Here is a 17,660-nt window from a genome sequence, read left to right as displayed (position 1 = left end):
CACTTTGCACATGAGGGCTTACTGAAATTCACCACGACCAGCAGAAGGAAAAAGACAAACACCCATTCTCTGTATTAGACATGAAGCATGTGTTTCTAATACTAAACATCTTTCAGTTTCAGTGTAATGAATAAGTTCTGCATATTTCATATTAAATGTGCAATTACATACTAATTTTTACTGCCAGAGAAAAGCACTTAAAATAAGAGAAAATGAGAATCAAGAGAACTGCTGACTAGGTTTAAAAAAAAAAAAATCCAAGAATAGAAACAGGACTGAAAATCCCCAAATAAAAATAATTAGAGAAGGTCAGGTGTATTTAGGAGACAGTAAGAATGACCTTCAGTTACTCCATCTCTTCGGGTGGGTCACTAGTTTTCCTAAGGTTACTTTAGACCCCTGAACTCATTTCATATGAACTTTTTTCCAGACTTGTTTCTGCTACCTCAAAAGTTAAAAAAGTCATTTAGTTGCTATAACCACACTTTGCAATCTGTAATGCCAAGACATCTAGAAAGTTGACAGCTACTGAATGGCTTAAGCTACCCACAAATTGTTCCAACGCACCAATCTAGTTAGTGAGAACACTGCTTTCTTGGGCATCAAAGTTTTTGCAAAAGCACAGAGGATACTGACATTACTTCAAATGTAAACCACGTTCCAAGATTTAACATCTGTTTAAGTCCCCAGGCTATTTCAAATTGCCTGTTCAAATGAGAACAGGCAATGTTCTCATCTATCTGCATTACTGATAAGAAATGAAGTTAATTTGGCATCTATTTGTTATTTTATTCATCTAACAATTTTTGAGGGCTTCCACTGTGGTGCAGTGGTTAAGAATCCGCCTGCCAGTGCAGGGGACACAGGTTCGAGTCCTGGTCCAGGAAGATCCCACATACCGCGGAACAACTAAGCCCACGCGCCACAACTACTGAGCCTGTGCTCTAGAGCCCGTGAGCCACAACTACCAAGCCCGCGTGCTGCAACTACTGAAGCCTGCGCATCTAGAGCCCGTGCTCCGCAACAAGAGAAGCCACTGCAATGAGAAGCCCGTGCTCCGCAAGGAAGAGTAGCTCCCCTTCGCCACAGCTAGAGAAAGCCCGCGTGCAGCAACAAAAACCCAACACAGCCAAAAATAAAATAAATAAAATTTAAAAAAAAAACAATTTTTGAGCACCTCCTATGTGCTCTGCAGATGCAAAGGTGAGCAAGACTGTTCTCCAGGAAAGGCACAGTTGAGTGACAGACAAGAAAAGATGTAACATCCCACTTAAGTCCTGGATGTGACTACTCTCAGGGCACTCACTCCACAGATAGTAACTCTAACCGTTCAGTTTGACTTTGGCTGAAAGGCAGAAAGTTGTAGCATAAAGAGCTCAAACTCTAGAGCAGATGGGTTCAAGTTCTCATGCTGCCATTATTGTGTGGCAAGATACTTAACCTCTCTAAGCTCACTCCTTCATTGAAGGACAAACACTTACTGAGTGCTTACAACGTGCCTAGCCTCAGGTGCCTTAACTGTAAGATGAAACTGCCGTAGTCACACCTCACAGATAAGGAGAGGAAGTGTATGTAAATTGCCAAACCCACAGCCTGGCAAAGAGAGACACTGTTATTATCAATTATCAATCAAATGTTGTGCTACATTCTAAGGACACAAAGATGAGTAAGACAGGGTCCTGACCTAAAGGTGTGTGTGTGGTCTTGGGGAGGAGTTCGACACAACAGCAGGCGATTTCAGTATAATATAGCAAGTGCCATAACAGAGCGCTTTAAGAGCACCAAGGATGAGCTCAATCCCAAGCGCACAATGATTTTATCTAAACTCATTTCAAAGCTCCCATTCCCACAGAAAGGCTGTTTAGAACAAACTGAATAGGGAGATAATGCCTTCCCAAAATAGATCTAGTTAAAAAAAAAAAGCTGGGATTTATACCATCTTTGACTCTCTAAAATTTTTTTAATCCTAAAAAAAGTTTGTTGGCCTTAGTAACTCTTAGAGAGCACATTCACTCAGATCATGTGGGAAAACTTAAGACATTAGAGAAAAAACAGAATGCCCAAACGATGACAGTTAAAAGGATGTCACTCCGGCAGGAAACTATATCAGCTGTGTTATTATTCCTTCTGATGATGTCACAGACTTCCCTTACTGTCGCCAAAATATAAAACACAAAGCCTTGGTGTTCTGTTTACCTGAAGGGTATTCTGGTCAATGACCTGGAAAAGAGAGTGAGGTTTATTGTCAAAAGATACAGGCCGGTGGAGAAGACTGCCACTGCCAAAAGCAATCCATCCTGGTTCCAGCTCCTCATTCCGGCAGTACACAAAACCTCTGTGGGGAAAAACGGTATACAGGCTAAGTCACCAGGTCATGTCTGAAACCCTGCAATGAGTTACAACAGACAAAACAACATTTCCCTCCTAATTTCTTTTCAATAACTAAGTATGCAAAACATCTGACGGAGAATAAACATATTATATTAACTTTGAGACTGACAAACTATGGCAAATATTAATTTCCCACAACAAATTGGAGAGGAGAAAAAGTTGGGGAAACGGTCTAATTGAATATACATAAGGATCTCAAACTGTGGTTTCTTTTGGCAGCAATTCATAGATCTTATATCCCAAATGAAAAAAAAAAATCACCACTGATCCAATGTCAAATCCAAGAACAAAAAGACTTAACTCGAAAAATACCCATTTATCAACATAAAGAAGTCATTAATATAAAAATTCTGATCACAGAGGAATTTCTGGCTAGAAGCTAGAAACAATGATTTTAGGGCTACCAAACTCTTTATAGAGTCAAAACAAAGCTGAAATGCATTAACAGAACCAGAGAAAGAAAGTGACAATAAGAGAAAACCAGTCACTCAGACTTGTTTAGTCACTCATCAGTCTATGGGGAGTTAGCACGCACTCCCGGGTGTCTTCATCACAGATTTAGGTAATGAGGAAAACGTTCCAGCCAAATCATTCAGCAAGTTCCATGCAACTGACCTGAGAGTACCATGTAATCCAGACCCCAATTTGCTTACTCCTCTTCCAACTGAGTTAGTAGTATACAGGTAAAGACCATCTGCCGTGACACAGCGTCCCAAGTCAGCATCTGAAATCATTTTTTCACAAGTAAATTATATACATGCTTTTTCTAATGAAATTATAAACGTGCTTTTTCGAATGAAAAAGCCATTAGGAGGCTGAATGAAAGATAATCTCCCATTTCTTAAATAAGTGCTTCTTGGGAATTCCCTGGCAGTCCAGTGGGTTAGGACTCAGTGCTCTCACTGCCGGTCCCCAGGTTCGATCCCTGGTCGGGGAACTAAGATCCCTGCAAGCTGCACAGTACTGCCAGAAATAAAAATAATAAAATAAGTGCTTCAACGTGACTTCCAGGGAAGATGGCTTGAACACCTAAAACAAAACTCCAAAATGAATGTAGGATTAGAGACCAAGATCAGGGAAAGAGGTCAGATAGTTATTAGCAGAAGAACCTGGTTCAGTCTCTGCCAAAGATTTTTTTTCCTTTTTTTTTTTTGAAAAGCAAAAATACATTCCTAACTCCAATCTGAAATGACTAAGCATACAATACTTTCGCTAAGGATTGTGTAATAAAAAAGGTGTGAGATTTAAGAGTTTGGGGCACGTATTAGTTGACCTTGGGCCTCTTTGAACTTCAGTTTCTTCATCTGTAAGATGAAGATAATATGTACCTCAAGAGTTACTGTGATGGTTAAATGAGACAACATAGGTAAACACCCACACTGCTCTCTGGTACAAAGCCAGGGCCCCATGAATGGCAAATGATTTTATGTTGATAGACTGATGATATACATTGAACTAAAATCTACTCCTTGTGGATTTTCCATCTAGAGATCCTAATTTTAAATTTCTGGAGTGACACAGCACAGAAGTATAATATCACTTCTATTTAAAAAGAGCAAGTATGTTTACCCTCAGGGGTATCTTCCCCAAGCTTAAAACAAATAGTATCTCTCTGAATGATAGTAAATGGTTTACTAACATATTCTAGAGAATTTACCTTAATAAGAGAGCTTACAAATAAAACTTTGTTTTTATTTTCAAAATCAATCCACTTACTATGTTTAAGTGGAGTTTCTCTACTATTTGCCATATTATAAGAAATCCAGTGTAACAGCACTCAAATTAGTACTCAGTATGTGGTTGTCTTAAAAATTCAGCCTACTAATCCAAGATAACCAAGACTTGTTCCTATTAGTTCTTCAAAAAACAGTTAAAAGTAGGTAATCATTTTCAAAATATTAATTTCATTCCTTAAACATTTTATTTTAACTTAAAACTTATAAATATACATTTATTCATTACTCTTTAGATTAAGGCCAAGGCCTTTTGAGTATGGATCTGACAAGGAGTGAGAGTCAAGGTAACAGAGTAAAACAAGATTGGCCAGAGTTGACACTTGTTGAAGCTGAGTGATGGGTATACAGGGTTTACTGTAGTATGCTTTCAACATCTGGGTATGTTGAATGTTTCCACATATTAAAAATTAAATAAGACTACTTTTTAAATTTTTATAAGAAAAACATTCTCTAGCCAGGAGCAAAACCAAAGGTACAAGAGAGTGAAAAGCATACAGATCAGCTTAATACCATCATCCTCAGTAAGAAATTACTCCAAAGGAGATACTAAAAGGAGTAAAAGGAGAGAGTAAAGAAAGGAGTTTTGGTTTTGTATGAATTTATAAATTTCCACCTATAATGTTTAAGAACTTCTTGGGCATTGGAGGCTTTTTGCTTCTCCTATTGACTCTAGTTGAGTCAGTGAAGATAGTAACTCACATCCAGAAGTCTTGCCTCTGTTCCTCTCACCACTTTCACATGACTGTCTGGAAGAAACAGTGGACCGTGAAAAGGCACAGGCACTGGATGAGAGGTGTGGGGATGGCCCACTGCTTACACTGAACCCCATTCCCTTACAGTTACCTAGGAAAGCTGTCCCCATCAAAAGTGTGAGAAGGGGTGGGCAGAATAGACTCTGAATCCCACTCTAATTTCTTAGAGAATACAATTTCTTAGAGATTGGCTTTGTTGAATCATTCTAAAGCATTCCATTTTTAAAAAAAATAAATTTATTTATTTATTTAAATTTTTTTTGGCTGTGTTGGGTCTTCGTTGCTGCACACAGGCTTTCTCTAGTTGCGGTGAGCGGGGGCTACTCTTCATTGTGGTGCGGGGCTTCTCATTGCGGTGGCTTCTCTTGTTGCGGAGCACGGGCTCTAGGCGCACGGGCTTCAGTAGTTGGTGGCACACGGGCTTAGTTGCTCCGCGGCACGTGGGATCTTCCCAGACCAGGGCTCGAACCCATGTCCCCTGCATTGGCAGGTGGATTCTTAACCACTGCACCACCAGGGAAGCCCTAAAAGCCTTCCATTTCTAAATGTAAATAATTCCCTAGGGTTTTTTAAATTCCTATTTTATCACTTATAATCACAAGTACCAATTACAATAACAAACAGGTTTGGAAGCAAGGCAGACTCTTGGCAAGCCTGCAACTCCGTAGGTGGGAGCAGCAATGCACAGACTCTAAGAAGAGCCTACTGGCCTCATGGGTTTTGTGTGCCACGGCACCGGTCAGTACATCTACCAAGCGAATAGAGGCCTAATTCACCTGGTAAGTCAGTTAACTGCAGGTCATTTCAGAGACCTTCTGCCATTTTCACTGAGATCACAGAATAAACAGATATGTAATACCTGTAAAACTGTAAAAACATTTTAATCTAGTCTCCTTTATTTAAAGGGGATACTTAACAATTCATGCTCCTTTGAACATTCTTTTTTTTTTTTTTTTTTTTTTGTTGTAAGACAGGAGGTTCACCAACACACACACAAACAGCATCAGGCAACAAGACCTGATACTCTATTCGTGGACTTAAGGCTCCCATGCCCAAATTCAAATACCTAGGAATTTAAGTAATTCATGCTTCCTTGGCAGGACTGTACGGATGATCCTTTTCCCTTGAGATAGTAAAACCTATCCATTTTCTTACCTCACCGAGTATCAGCTTTTATACTTTTACTGATAAAGCAGACAATGATTACCCTGTATAGGAACCTTGAGCTCTTAATTAAAAGGAATACAGAGTTATATCTAAATTGTTTTCCACAATTATCTAAAACCACTCTTTTCATATCTTAATTTCAATCACAGGACCAAAACCCTTGCATTACCTTTATTTTCAGAACTGGAGCCAGTGTTGCTATCTGGTGCAGGCAACATGTCTTCATACCCCCATGATACTATGTGTTTGCCACCAAGCAAACAGGAGGGGGATCCAGGTCCCCCTTCCAAAAGCAACAGCCTAAATAGGGGAGATAGAGAATCATAAAGACACCGAGACTATCCATTTCAGCAAGAAGATAAAGGTCTACTTAACATCTCAAAGAGCAGAAAACTAAAATAGTTCTACACAAATACTATACATCTGAAAAGACATTAACAATACGTATATTTTTAAATTAGAAAATTACGAAGTAGTGCTTATGGAAATGTTATAATAAAATTGTAGCTGTGTGTAAAATGCATATATTTTACATGTATACATATCTGAGAGAGAGATAGAGAGAAGGGGTGGGATGGAGAGAAAGGGGTATGGACTAGGAAACACATATAACACACACAACATTAGGAGTGGTTATCTTTGAGTAGTGAGATTATGACTTTCACTTTTTTCTTTATACCTTAACATCTTATTATCTTGAAACCTACAATAAGAATTCATGACAAGCTATTGCATTTTTTTTACCACAAAAATTAAAAAATGAAAAATAACATGCTCTAGGAACACCTTCCAAGAAGGAAAGAAACAAAATTCTTACTTAAGATGAAAATAACATACTTATTTAAAAATGAGTCATTAATTGATTTTAAAAAAAGTTTAGCAATTTACTTATTAAAAGAGCTTTTATGCACAAGGCTCCCTTGTGTGGAAGGAGGGTGAGGATCCAAAGTGACAACTTACCTATACAGCACATCGGCTACAGGCAGGGACCCTAGATCTGTCTGCTTCTGTAATAGATGGACTGTATGAACAAAAGTTTTCAATGATCCCCTAAAAATAAAAGGAAGGAACAGAAAATCATCACAACTGAAACGTCAAATAAGGTTGTTAATGTCAATTTTATTAACCACACGGGGAGCTTCCAAATTGAGTCTGCTTCTGCCAATCAGTAGATGTGTTGTACAAAATGTCAAAATAGACGTGATTCTTACCATGCCAGTTATGATATTCTTCTTGTATTTGCAAAGGTAAATAATGTTCCCCTAACATAAAAGTTCAAAACATAAAGCTCAAGCACAAAGAATGTGTGGCTATTATGCCTGATACTGTTTCATCATCAAGTTGATCTCTAGCTGAAGGAGATATTTCATAGGAAAAGGTTATATTTAAAAGTGTAGCAGTATTTCTAGGCTTAATTTCTTAATCTCTTTGTTAAGTTCATCCATTTTACATAAACATCTCACACATTAAATATGACTGAAGAGGAAAACATTCAAAAATTAATACTTTGTGCTGAGAGGTGTCCCTTCTGCTTTCCCCTGCTGTGCAGTATGTGACCGTAATGCTTGCAGAGCTCACTAAGACCCAATTTCCTTTTGGTTCCCAAAGCTTGAGGCTCTGGGAAGTCTATACTTTGGTCAGCAGGATCTAAAAGAAGGTGATTTTAAGATGCACGAGACTTACCTGGCCAGATCCCAAGTATAAATCACCACAAGAACATTTCCTGAGCTAAACGATCGCCAGTATCAGATGGGCTGACTTCAGATTGCTACCTTATTCTCTTAGCCAAGTCTTTAATTGCTAGATATCATGTGCCTAAACCCCAAAAAGAAATGGAATACCTAACACAGGACCAAGAAGGCCTAGAGTCCTCCTTTTTTTTCTTTTTTAAATTTTATTTATTTTTTATTTTTGGCTGCATTGGGTCTTTGTTGCTGCACGTGGGCTTTTCTCTGGTTGCAGCAAGTGGGGGCTACTCTTGGTTGTGGTGTGCAGGCTTCTCATTGTGGTGGGTTCTCTTGTTGGGAGCACGGGCTCTAGGCGCACGGGCTTCAGTAGTTGTGGCACACGGGCTTAGTTGTTCCGCAGCACGTGGGATATTCCCGGACCAGGGCTCGAACCCGTGTCTCCTGCATTGGCAGGCGAATTCTTAACCACTGCGCCACCAGGGAAGCCCGAGTCCTCCTCTTAATTGCCCCTTTCACTATCTCTGGTGTTCAAAGAATCAAAATCAAAGAACCATATAAGGCAGGGAGGCAGGAGACACAGTATAAAAGCACAAGTTGAGAGTCAGGACCCACAGGCTCTGAAACCCAGCTCTGCCACTCACCAGCGGCACCATCTCAGTCCTGTTACCAAATTCCTATGGGTTTTTACTTCTTCATCTGTCCAATAAGGATACCTCCCTGGGGTACAACGAGGTTAAAAGAAAGGGGCAAAGGCACAATGGAACATTTAAGACATTAAACCAAATATAAGATATTATTAGCTGCCAGATTCAGATTTTAAGAGTAAAATTTAGGGACTTCCCTGGTGGTCCAGTGGGTAAGACTCCATGCTCCCAATGCAAGGGGCCCGGCTTCAATCCCTAGTCAGGGAACTAGATCCCACATGCATGCTGCAACTATGTCTGCATGCTGCAACTAAAAAGGTCCTTCATTCTGCAACTAAGACCTGGCACAGCCTAAATAAATAAATAGTAAAATTGAAACGCCTTCCATGGCTCCTAAGCCCCTACACGGTCTGGACTCTCATCTCCTGCCCCTCTCCTGCTACCATTGCATTCCAGCCACCCTGCTCACTTTGCTGTCCTACCCCAAGCACAGAAAGAGGATCAGATTTGTGCCACTTGCTGCTCCTCTTGCCTGGAACTCCCTGTCACTGGCTTTTTTGCATGGCTGGCTGGCTCTCATCATCTAGGCCTCAGCTCAAATGTCTCCTATTCAGTAAGGCCTTCCCTGTTATCTCTAGCTAATGCTGGCCCCCACCTCCACTTAAGTCATTCTGTATGATTAAAATATCTTGATTTGTCTTCTTACAGTGAACATCCCTCTCAGAAATTATCTTATATATGCATTTGTTGCTAGTTGTCTGACCCTCTCAGTCTCATGTAAACCTTGCAATTTTAGGAACCATTTACCTTGCTCACTGCTGTATCCGCACTGCCTAGTAGAGTCTCTTGCACGTGGTAAATGAGCAATAATGACTGACAAAATGAAATCCACTCAACTGTAAGATTAGAGACCATGAGTCACCATGAGTCATTATTTCCCTAAGACCTAGCAAGGTTCCTGGCACATCAGATATGTTCAATAAATGTTAGTTGGTTGAAATGAATGAACATCTTCAAAATATTTTTTTGGAAACGCTGTTCTGTCTTTGAGAGCATCAATCTCAAAAGTTCAATAATATGCTCCTAAATAACTTCATTAAAGGAGATGATCTAACACTGAAAAGTACGTGACTGAGGTAAATAAAGTCCAGAACAAGGTGTTAATATTAGCAATAATGTAGGCACCATCTAAAACAAAAACAAAAATACACACCCAAGAAGAAGAAAATAAAAAACACTCATTTCAACGTTTCTGCTGAACGGAATTTGGAATCTCAAGTACCTGAAGCGATTTCAATAACTCTCTCTTGGTTCAGACTAAATTAGGGTACATAATAAAAAAGTGAGTTTTATGATCCCATGTTCATTAAAAACATTTGAAACTAAAGAGTTGATAATTGGGCTTCCCTGGTGGCGCAGTGGTTGAGAGTCCGCCTGCCGATGCAGGGGACACGGGTTCGTGCCCCAGTCCGGGAAGATCCCACATGCTGCGGAGCGGCTGGGCCCATGAGCCATGGCCACTGAGCCTGTGCGTCCGGAGCCTGTGCTCCGCAACAGGAGAGGCCACAACAGTGAGAGGCCCCCATATCACACACACACACACACACACACAAAAAGAGTTGATAATTATTCCAAACATCCTAAATCTGTCTAAAGATAGGACTATCTAAAAGCAAAATTTCCCAAAGTAGGACTTTTGCATTAATAACAAATCTATTTAGGGCTCAAAACTGTCTTCTGCATATCCAAAAAAAATAAATCAGTCCAATATAAAGTCTTTACAGGGAAACTTATTTCAGTACCACCCAATAATGTCTCCAGAATTAAGCTCATGTCAGGATTTCCATAATCAACCACAGTCTTCAAGGATCTAAAACTAGGCTATGACAGTTTGCTGAGGGCAAAGAAACTGACAATAAATGCTGCTGCCATTGTGCCTTAAAAATAGCTTCAGATTCAACCATTTGAAGGTCAACTTTGAAACCATAAAAATAGGGAAAGGAGTCTTATAGCTAGGAACTTCATAATCCTCCAAGAAGAACTTTTCCACATTCTCTTTGCTAACAAAAGGAATAACTCAATCAAAGAAAAAATTATGAAGGGAGAGAGATTAGTGACACTAATCTATCAGACCGTGGTCCTAATTGGTCCCTAGACAATTAGGTTAGAAGAAAGCAAAGGTAGTGAAACTTTTTCTCACAAATATGTGAGAGTGATCATACAGTTTACTGGGCAGGAGAATGTAAGAAATCCTCTCCTGGAAAAGTAACTCCAAGCACATTTCCTATTGACAGTACATCAGTAACATCAACTTACAAATGAAGGACAGTACACTATTAAATCTTGCTACACACAGAGAGATCTTTCAGTTAAATTGATGGAGCCAAGCGTCAAGGTCCAGAAATATAATTTGTGACCAAGTCTGTGTGACTGAGTTCAGGTGAGTAATAACCCATTCACTCACTGACATACTCCTTACAGACATGCAAGAAAAAAAAATTAAAAGCTCTACATATTTTTTGACTGTCCTTCCAGGAGAAATACAGATACAACATCCTCTACTAACTACCTGATGTAAAACAGTAACCATCTAAGGGTGAGTAGACAATGGCAAGTGCTGATTCTCCATTTTAAACTGTTTAAGCTGTTATCATGGTATAACAGAAAGCAAAAACTTGAACTTGGGTTTCAACTCCAGCTCCTGGTACCAAGTTTTGGTGGAAGCATCTTATGCATTGTCAAGGCTGCAAAATTCAATACTGAAAACGAAGAAGGACTTCTGAATGTTGAGACTTCCAACAAATACGCTTGCCCTCTTATTCACTCACCCAACCCAGGAAGCAGCCATCACAAGGTCACCAGTTGGCACCTTTGATTTTCCTTACCTGGCACATGCCAAAGCCACCAGGGCAGCAGCAGCATTTTCTTTTTGCTTATGTGGGATGTGTCGGCCTGTGTCAGAAGTCTCCTCTAGCCAAGAGCACAGCAAAGTTTCGATTCCATTCAGACAGTCAGCAGGCTCCTTGGTCAAGCTCAAAGGCTGGCAGTCGCGAAGGCAGTTCAATAGCACCTCAGCAGTTATGTTACAGAGAGAGGGGTCTGTTCTACTCTGGGATTGAATAAGGGGGAAGACCAGCAGGAGCCCCATCCTTGACGTGAAGGGAGCTTGCTCGGGTTGCTGCAACAAGCCCTGGCGTTTGAGCAGGGCCAAAGTTTCTTCGTCACCTGAACTTTCCCTTTCATGCTGTTCTTCCAAGGCCAGCTGGCGCTGGGCATTCCACAGTCCTCGCAAGGCATTCAGGCGGTATTCCAGCAGGCGGGCATACGCATTGCTCTGATTCCCACAAACAGAGCGCAAACGTTCTGCTAATTCCGTCGGATTCTTGGTCTCAAATGTTAAAATCTAAGGAAAGAACCAATAGAAAAGTTGGTATGTATTGCTTTCACCACTGCTCTCATCTATGGAAGCAAATCTATCCAATGGTATCTAAAAATGGTCCACATCAAAAAATCTTTTAATTGTGGCCAAAGCCAGGTTGCTGATAGAGATTTTTCTCCTTGGCACTTCTGCTAATGCTCCTATTAAAAGTGAGATTAGAACCCAAATCATGAAAATAATTAAGTGTGGAGGTCAAAAGTTAATTTGAGTAGCTTATTTTAGAAAGTTGAGGTGTAAATATTTATTCAATGCTCAGGTTATAAATCTATGTCTCTAACTTCTATTACCAGGTAGGTTGTCAGTGAAAACAGAACAAGTTTCATCTGCAAGATCTAATATACCAACTAATAAATGATTATTTATTATTCTTTGATTTTGAAGAACACTCCATTCTTACTACTGCTAATCTACTCTTTCAATTGGTGACATGGTATAGATTTATCCACTTCATACTGATAATGGATCCACCCCTATTTTCTCACCAAGAACATACAAGTATCAGGAGACCTCCTTGAGATTTTCAGCAGCTGGGGAAATGATAAAACCATTAAATCCTCAATCAACTAGGAAAGGAAACAGCTATGAAGATAAAGAATCAAACTAAATTCATGATGCAAATAATTTACGCATATAAGTGTGACTAAGTTAAAATGAACAGACTGTTGTAACCAACAAATAAGAGGCCACTCTTGGAACAAGCACATTAAAACAGATTATCAGGCGCCAGAGGTGTCTGGTTCTCAGTAGACCAGAAAGTCAGGGTGGGGAGAGGCTTGGAATAAAAGCAAAGAAAATTCTGTCAAGTCATTGGCACTGAAATTTTAAAGGGTCATAGGTCACTTTATTTCTCTCATAAACCTGCAAAATATTTTTTTTAATCTCAAATTTTGCCCTTAAAACTGTTAGCCCAATAAAACAACAAGAACTTCCAGAGAAATGTAAACCCTGTATTTGCCTAGCTTAGCTATACATGCAAGTCGCTAAACTGAACTGAAAAAATGTTCAGTTTGAAAACAAATTCCAATTCAAAAAATTAACTAAGTATCTATCTCATTTAACTGATTTGAAAAAATATTCATTGTTTTAAAAAGTAACCAATTCAAACTTCAGTCCTAGTGTGTGAGATCAGAAATAATATCCAAATGCCATAAAATTTCAACCAACAACGTAGCAATAAAAAGAAATGAACCAGTGATATCTACCACCTCAGTGAATCTCAATGGCATTTTATTGAGTGAAAGAAGTCAATTTCAAAAGGTTCCATCTGCATTATTCTATTTATATGACTTTCTGGAAAAAAAAAATCTATAGTGATAGAGAACAGATCAGTGGTTGCCAGAGGCTGGGGTACAGGCAGGGTGTGACTATATAGGGATAGTATGAGGGAGTTTGAGGAGGCAAACAAACTGTTCTATATCCTGATTGTGCTGGTGGTTACGTGAATCTATACATGTGTTAAGATTCATGGAACTGCACACCCACTCCCCCAAAAAAGGTCAATTCTACCATATGACAATTTTAAAATAAAATTTAAAACAGTTCTAATCAGGCTATGGTTGTATTCAACTAGGTATCATTGGGCAAAGCAATATTGCAAATTATATTATTAAAAATAAGAACTAGGGACATTTTAATTTAGTTTTTAATACAACAGTATCAAATAATGATTGATTAAATGTCCTTTATCATTAAGTCATACAAATTGTATTTCCCTACCCTTTTGTCTCGATTCATCAAACACAAATTACCCTTTTGATTATTTTTTGCATGACAGCAGATAAAATAACTCCAAATTCCTTTAAAAACGATCACATTTCAAGGGCAACCATCTACCCTTAAGTAATTGTATCTAAGGAAGCTAGATTACCTTTTTTTTTTTTTTAAGATCACTCCCCAAAAAAGTCAGTAACCAGCTTCCACCATTACGATCAACAACCAAAGACTGAGATACTTTTAATGTTGTGAAAAATGAAAAAATTTTAAATCTGATCATCTCAAGGTATGAAGATCTAAACAAATAAATTTTGTTGCATTTTTTTAAATGCTTTTCAATACTGATTTTGTGATCTCTACCCAATACAACTCTTTGATATAAAATACATATATGGACTTCCTGGTGGCGCAGTGGTTAAGAATCCACCTGCCAATGCAGGGGGCACAGCTTTGAGCTCTGGTCAGGGAAGATCCCACATGCCACAGAGCAACTAAGCCCATGTGCCACAACTACTGAGCCTGTGCTCTAGAGCCTGCGTGTTACAACTACTGAAGCCCTTGTACCTAGAGCCTGTGCTCTGCAACAAGAGAAGCCACCGCAATGAGAAGCCCGCGCACCAAAACGAAGAGTAGCCCCCGCTCACCACAACTAGAGAAAGCCCAGGCGCAGCAACGAAGACCCAACGCAGCCAAAGATAAATTAATTAATTAATTTTAAAAAATTATTTTTAAATTAATTAATTAATTAAATACATATGTGCTCCAAATACATTTTTACTTATGCTACACTGAGCGGCAACTTATGTTATATGAAGCAACTACTAAAAAATTCAATACAGGCTTTTATTGGACACAAGAATCAAAGAACAATTCAGTAATATTAAACCCAGATATTTAGTTTTATTACCAATCTCAAACATAAGTGCTTCTGAAATACGATACTTCATGGTTCATAAAATGATGTATATGACAGAATCTGTAGCTAACTCCAAATATTAAGATTATCTGAAAAAATATATACTATACTTCTGTATTTTTCTGATGGTTCTATTTTTACAAGCACTTCAGTTATATTTTTGGCATTCCACTTGAAAGACAAATATTCTGAAAGGATTTGAGTTATAATATAATTAACAAAATATTATATAATATACACGCTTAAGTGACTGTTATGTTTATTGATTTAACAGTATCTAAAGCACACTATGCTTTCAGAAATCCATTAGATTACTCAGCATTATCCATTTCAATGGCCTTATGAAAACTAAGAACTGTCTGATATGCTGCTGTTTTTAAGAATTCTAAAGTTTGAAGGTCATGGCCTAAAATCATTTTATAAAGATATCATACCTTTGGGTTTTAGTAAGTCAGCTATGGAGGATCTATTCTGGTATTTATGAATATTAAATGATTTGTCTCATATCCTCATATAAAACCACTGCTCTTAGTAATGGCTCTTGACCAAGATAAAAGACTGTAATGTCATTATAAAATTAATACTTTTTCTTTAAAAAGGAAAAAGGCTATTTAAGGAAAAGGGAAGATCCCTGTCACCCTTAATCAGAAGACAGGTTTGCTAACTGTATTTTGGTGATAATGCTGAAGTCACCCCGATTAAGGGAGCGACACTCAAAGCAATTCGTAGCCTTAATATAATTTTATCATACGTGACATACATATTTTTAAGCTAAACAACAATCATTCTGGAAAGCTAAGAGAAGGTAGGCAAAATATTCTTTGCCAGCTAAATCTGGCTTTGAACAAGACTCCAATATTTGACATAAGAAGTACAGAGGATCAGGACTTCCCCTGTGGTGCAGTGGTTAAGACTCTGCGCTCCCAATGCCGGGGTCCCCGGTTTGATCCCTGGTCAGCGAACTAGATCCCACATGCATGCCACAACTAAGAAGCCTACATGCTGCAACTAAGGAGCCAGCGAGCCACAACTAAGAAGCTTGCAAGCTGCAACTAAGGAGCCCATGTGCCACAACTAAGGAACCCGCCTGCCGTAACTAAGACCTGGTGCAACCAAATAAATAATAAATAAATATTTTTTAAAAAAAGAACTATAGGGCTTCCCTGGTGGCGCAGTGGTTGAGAGTCCGCCTGCCGATGCAGGGGACACGGGTTTGCGCCTCCCATGTGGGAGGATCCCACATGCCGCAGAGAGGCTGGGCCCGTGAGCCATGGCCACTGAGTCTGCGCGTCCGGAGCCTGTGCTCCACAATGGGAGAGGCCACAACAGTGAGAGGCCCACGTACGGCAAAAAAAAAAAAAAAAAAAGAAGTATAGAGGATCATCTTTTAGCCAATTTTTTTTTCGTTTGGGAAAACACAGAACATATACCTGTCAGCCATGATGAGAAATGTAAAATGCCAACATGCATTTCAAGTAAATATGGTAGGGAGAATAAGAATATAGAGGCTTTTCAAGTAATAGAGAATACTGTATAAACGCATAAGGAAATTAACTAGACTAATAATTAGTAGAAAAATCAAGATTAGGGAATGAACTACAATATTCCCCTAAATGTTAATCTCAATTTCCATCTACTTTGCTCTTCAGAATAGCAGAGATGTAATCCTCTAAAAGGGTCAAGATAGACACTAAAAGATATATTATCTCCTACCTCTGAAAGAAACAGAAAGTAATCCCATTTTCAAGAATTTATCCTGAAGAAACATTCCAGAAATAAAAATGCACAGAGATTTTCACTGCAGTCTTATTATAGTGGAAAAAGTGGAAGCAATCTCAATATTCAGAAGGGTTCAATTAAATTATAACATATCACAATGGAATATTATGCAATAAATAAAAAATAATTAAAACTACACAATAAAAAGGAGCATAACAACTGTATATGGGGCTTCCCTGGTGGCGCAGTGGTTGAGAGTCTGCCTGCCGATGCAGGGGACACGGGTTCATGCCCCGGTCCGGGAGGATCCCACATGCCGTGGAGCGGCTGGACCCGTGAGCCATGGCCGAAGAGCCTGCGCGTCCGGAGCCTGTGCTCCGCAACGGGAGAGGCCACAACAGTGAGAGGCCCGCGTACCGGAAAAAAAAACAAAACTGTATATGCCCCATAAAAAGGACTATGTAAAACATGCTTATTCAATTTTGAAATGTCATTGGTATTTGTGGTAATAGAAACATGAGGGTTTTTTTTCCTCTGTTTAAAAAAAAAATAGTGATGACAAGTTGAATAGTTTATATTGAAGAAAAGCAGTCTTAACTAGAGCCGGTATTTTACAGAAGCAAACACTACCTTTAAATAACTGCTAGTCAAACAAATAGTGACACAATTGATATAATCAACATTTGGGGGACATATCTGACAAAGAACAATCACAAGTACCATAGGAAGTGCTTTCCTTAAATCAATTCACTAGTCCCATCTATTGAATTTTGGCAGCAGTTTCTCTCACTGAAGGACTGGTGGTGGGATGGGACAGACCACCACAGATGCTGGGAACTATCAGTAAACAATAAAACGTTTCACTCTCCAAAAAGAAATGATATTTAAAACTCAGGATCACTCAAGCTCCAAATAAATTACTATACTCTCTAGTACGGTACATTAACTGATTCAATTCATTATATGAACCTGTCAGCATAAAAGGAATTTATACCTGGATTATTCCAAAGCAGATCAACTGGCCAGACTCACAAGCCCAGCACAAAACTTTTCAGTAGAGTCTGTAGAATACCGAAACCCTCTCAAATGTTAGAGTGAGTTTTTAAACCCTTCTACAGATTTTCCTACCATTTTTACATTATGAAGATGGCAATCATGGCCAAATTGAATTGCATATGGCAACTCAAAGATCAGAAAGATTTCATGTGAACAAAGTAAATGAATCACGAATAGAAGGATGGAATTCCATCTCTAAAACGAAAGCCTAAATCAAGAGTGGATCCCTTATCAATTAAATTAGACCCTGAAGCTGCATGACCTTATCCAATCTTGGAAATACATGTTCAAACTCTCAACATCACCTATTTTTTTTAAAGGGTCTTGGACTTCCCTGGTGGCTCAATGGTTAAGAATCCACCTGCCAATGCAGGGGACATGGGTTCGAGCCCTGGTCAGGGAAGATCCCACATGCCGGGGAGCAACTACACATGGGTAC

The 17,660-nt window shown here is 39.0% G+C and overlaps 1 protein-coding gene across 8 annotated transcripts in view; it reads right to left on the bottom strand.

The window, feature by feature from the left end:
- Window positions 1-17,660, bottom strand: part of HECTD4 (HECT domain E3 ubiquitin protein ligase 4) — a 190,892-nt gene that overhangs the window by 129,943 nt on the left and 43,289 nt on the right. For 7 of the 8 annotated variants that reach the window (XM_033837017.2, XM_033837009.2, XM_033837014.2 and 4 more), the window contains exons 2-6: window positions 11,264-11,781; window positions 7,007-7,096; window positions 6,216-6,346; window positions 3,007-3,115; window positions 2,197-2,335 (exon numbers count right to left, since the gene is read on the bottom strand). In XM_033837017.2, the coding sequence (XP_033692908.1) occupies window positions 2,197-2,335; window positions 3,007-3,115; window positions 6,216-6,346; window positions 7,007-7,096; window positions 11,264-11,781 (987 nt within the window). Of the gene's footprint in view, window positions 1-2,196; window positions 2,336-3,006; window positions 3,116-6,215; window positions 6,347-7,006; window positions 7,097-9,185; window positions 9,271-11,263; window positions 11,782-17,660 lie in introns of those variants that run through there. The other variant, XM_033837015.2, reaches the window with a different exon arrangement.

The sequence above is a fragment of the Tursiops truncatus genome, chromosome 13 (genome assembly GCF_011762595.2).
Source record: "Tursiops truncatus isolate mTurTru1 chromosome 13, mTurTru1.mat.Y, whole genome shotgun sequence".
NCBI lineage: Eukaryota > Metazoa > Chordata > Mammalia > Artiodactyla > Delphinidae > Tursiops > Tursiops truncatus.
The sequence above is the reverse complement of the archived record's forward strand: the minus strand, read 5'-3'. Positions and strand labels throughout refer to the sequence as shown.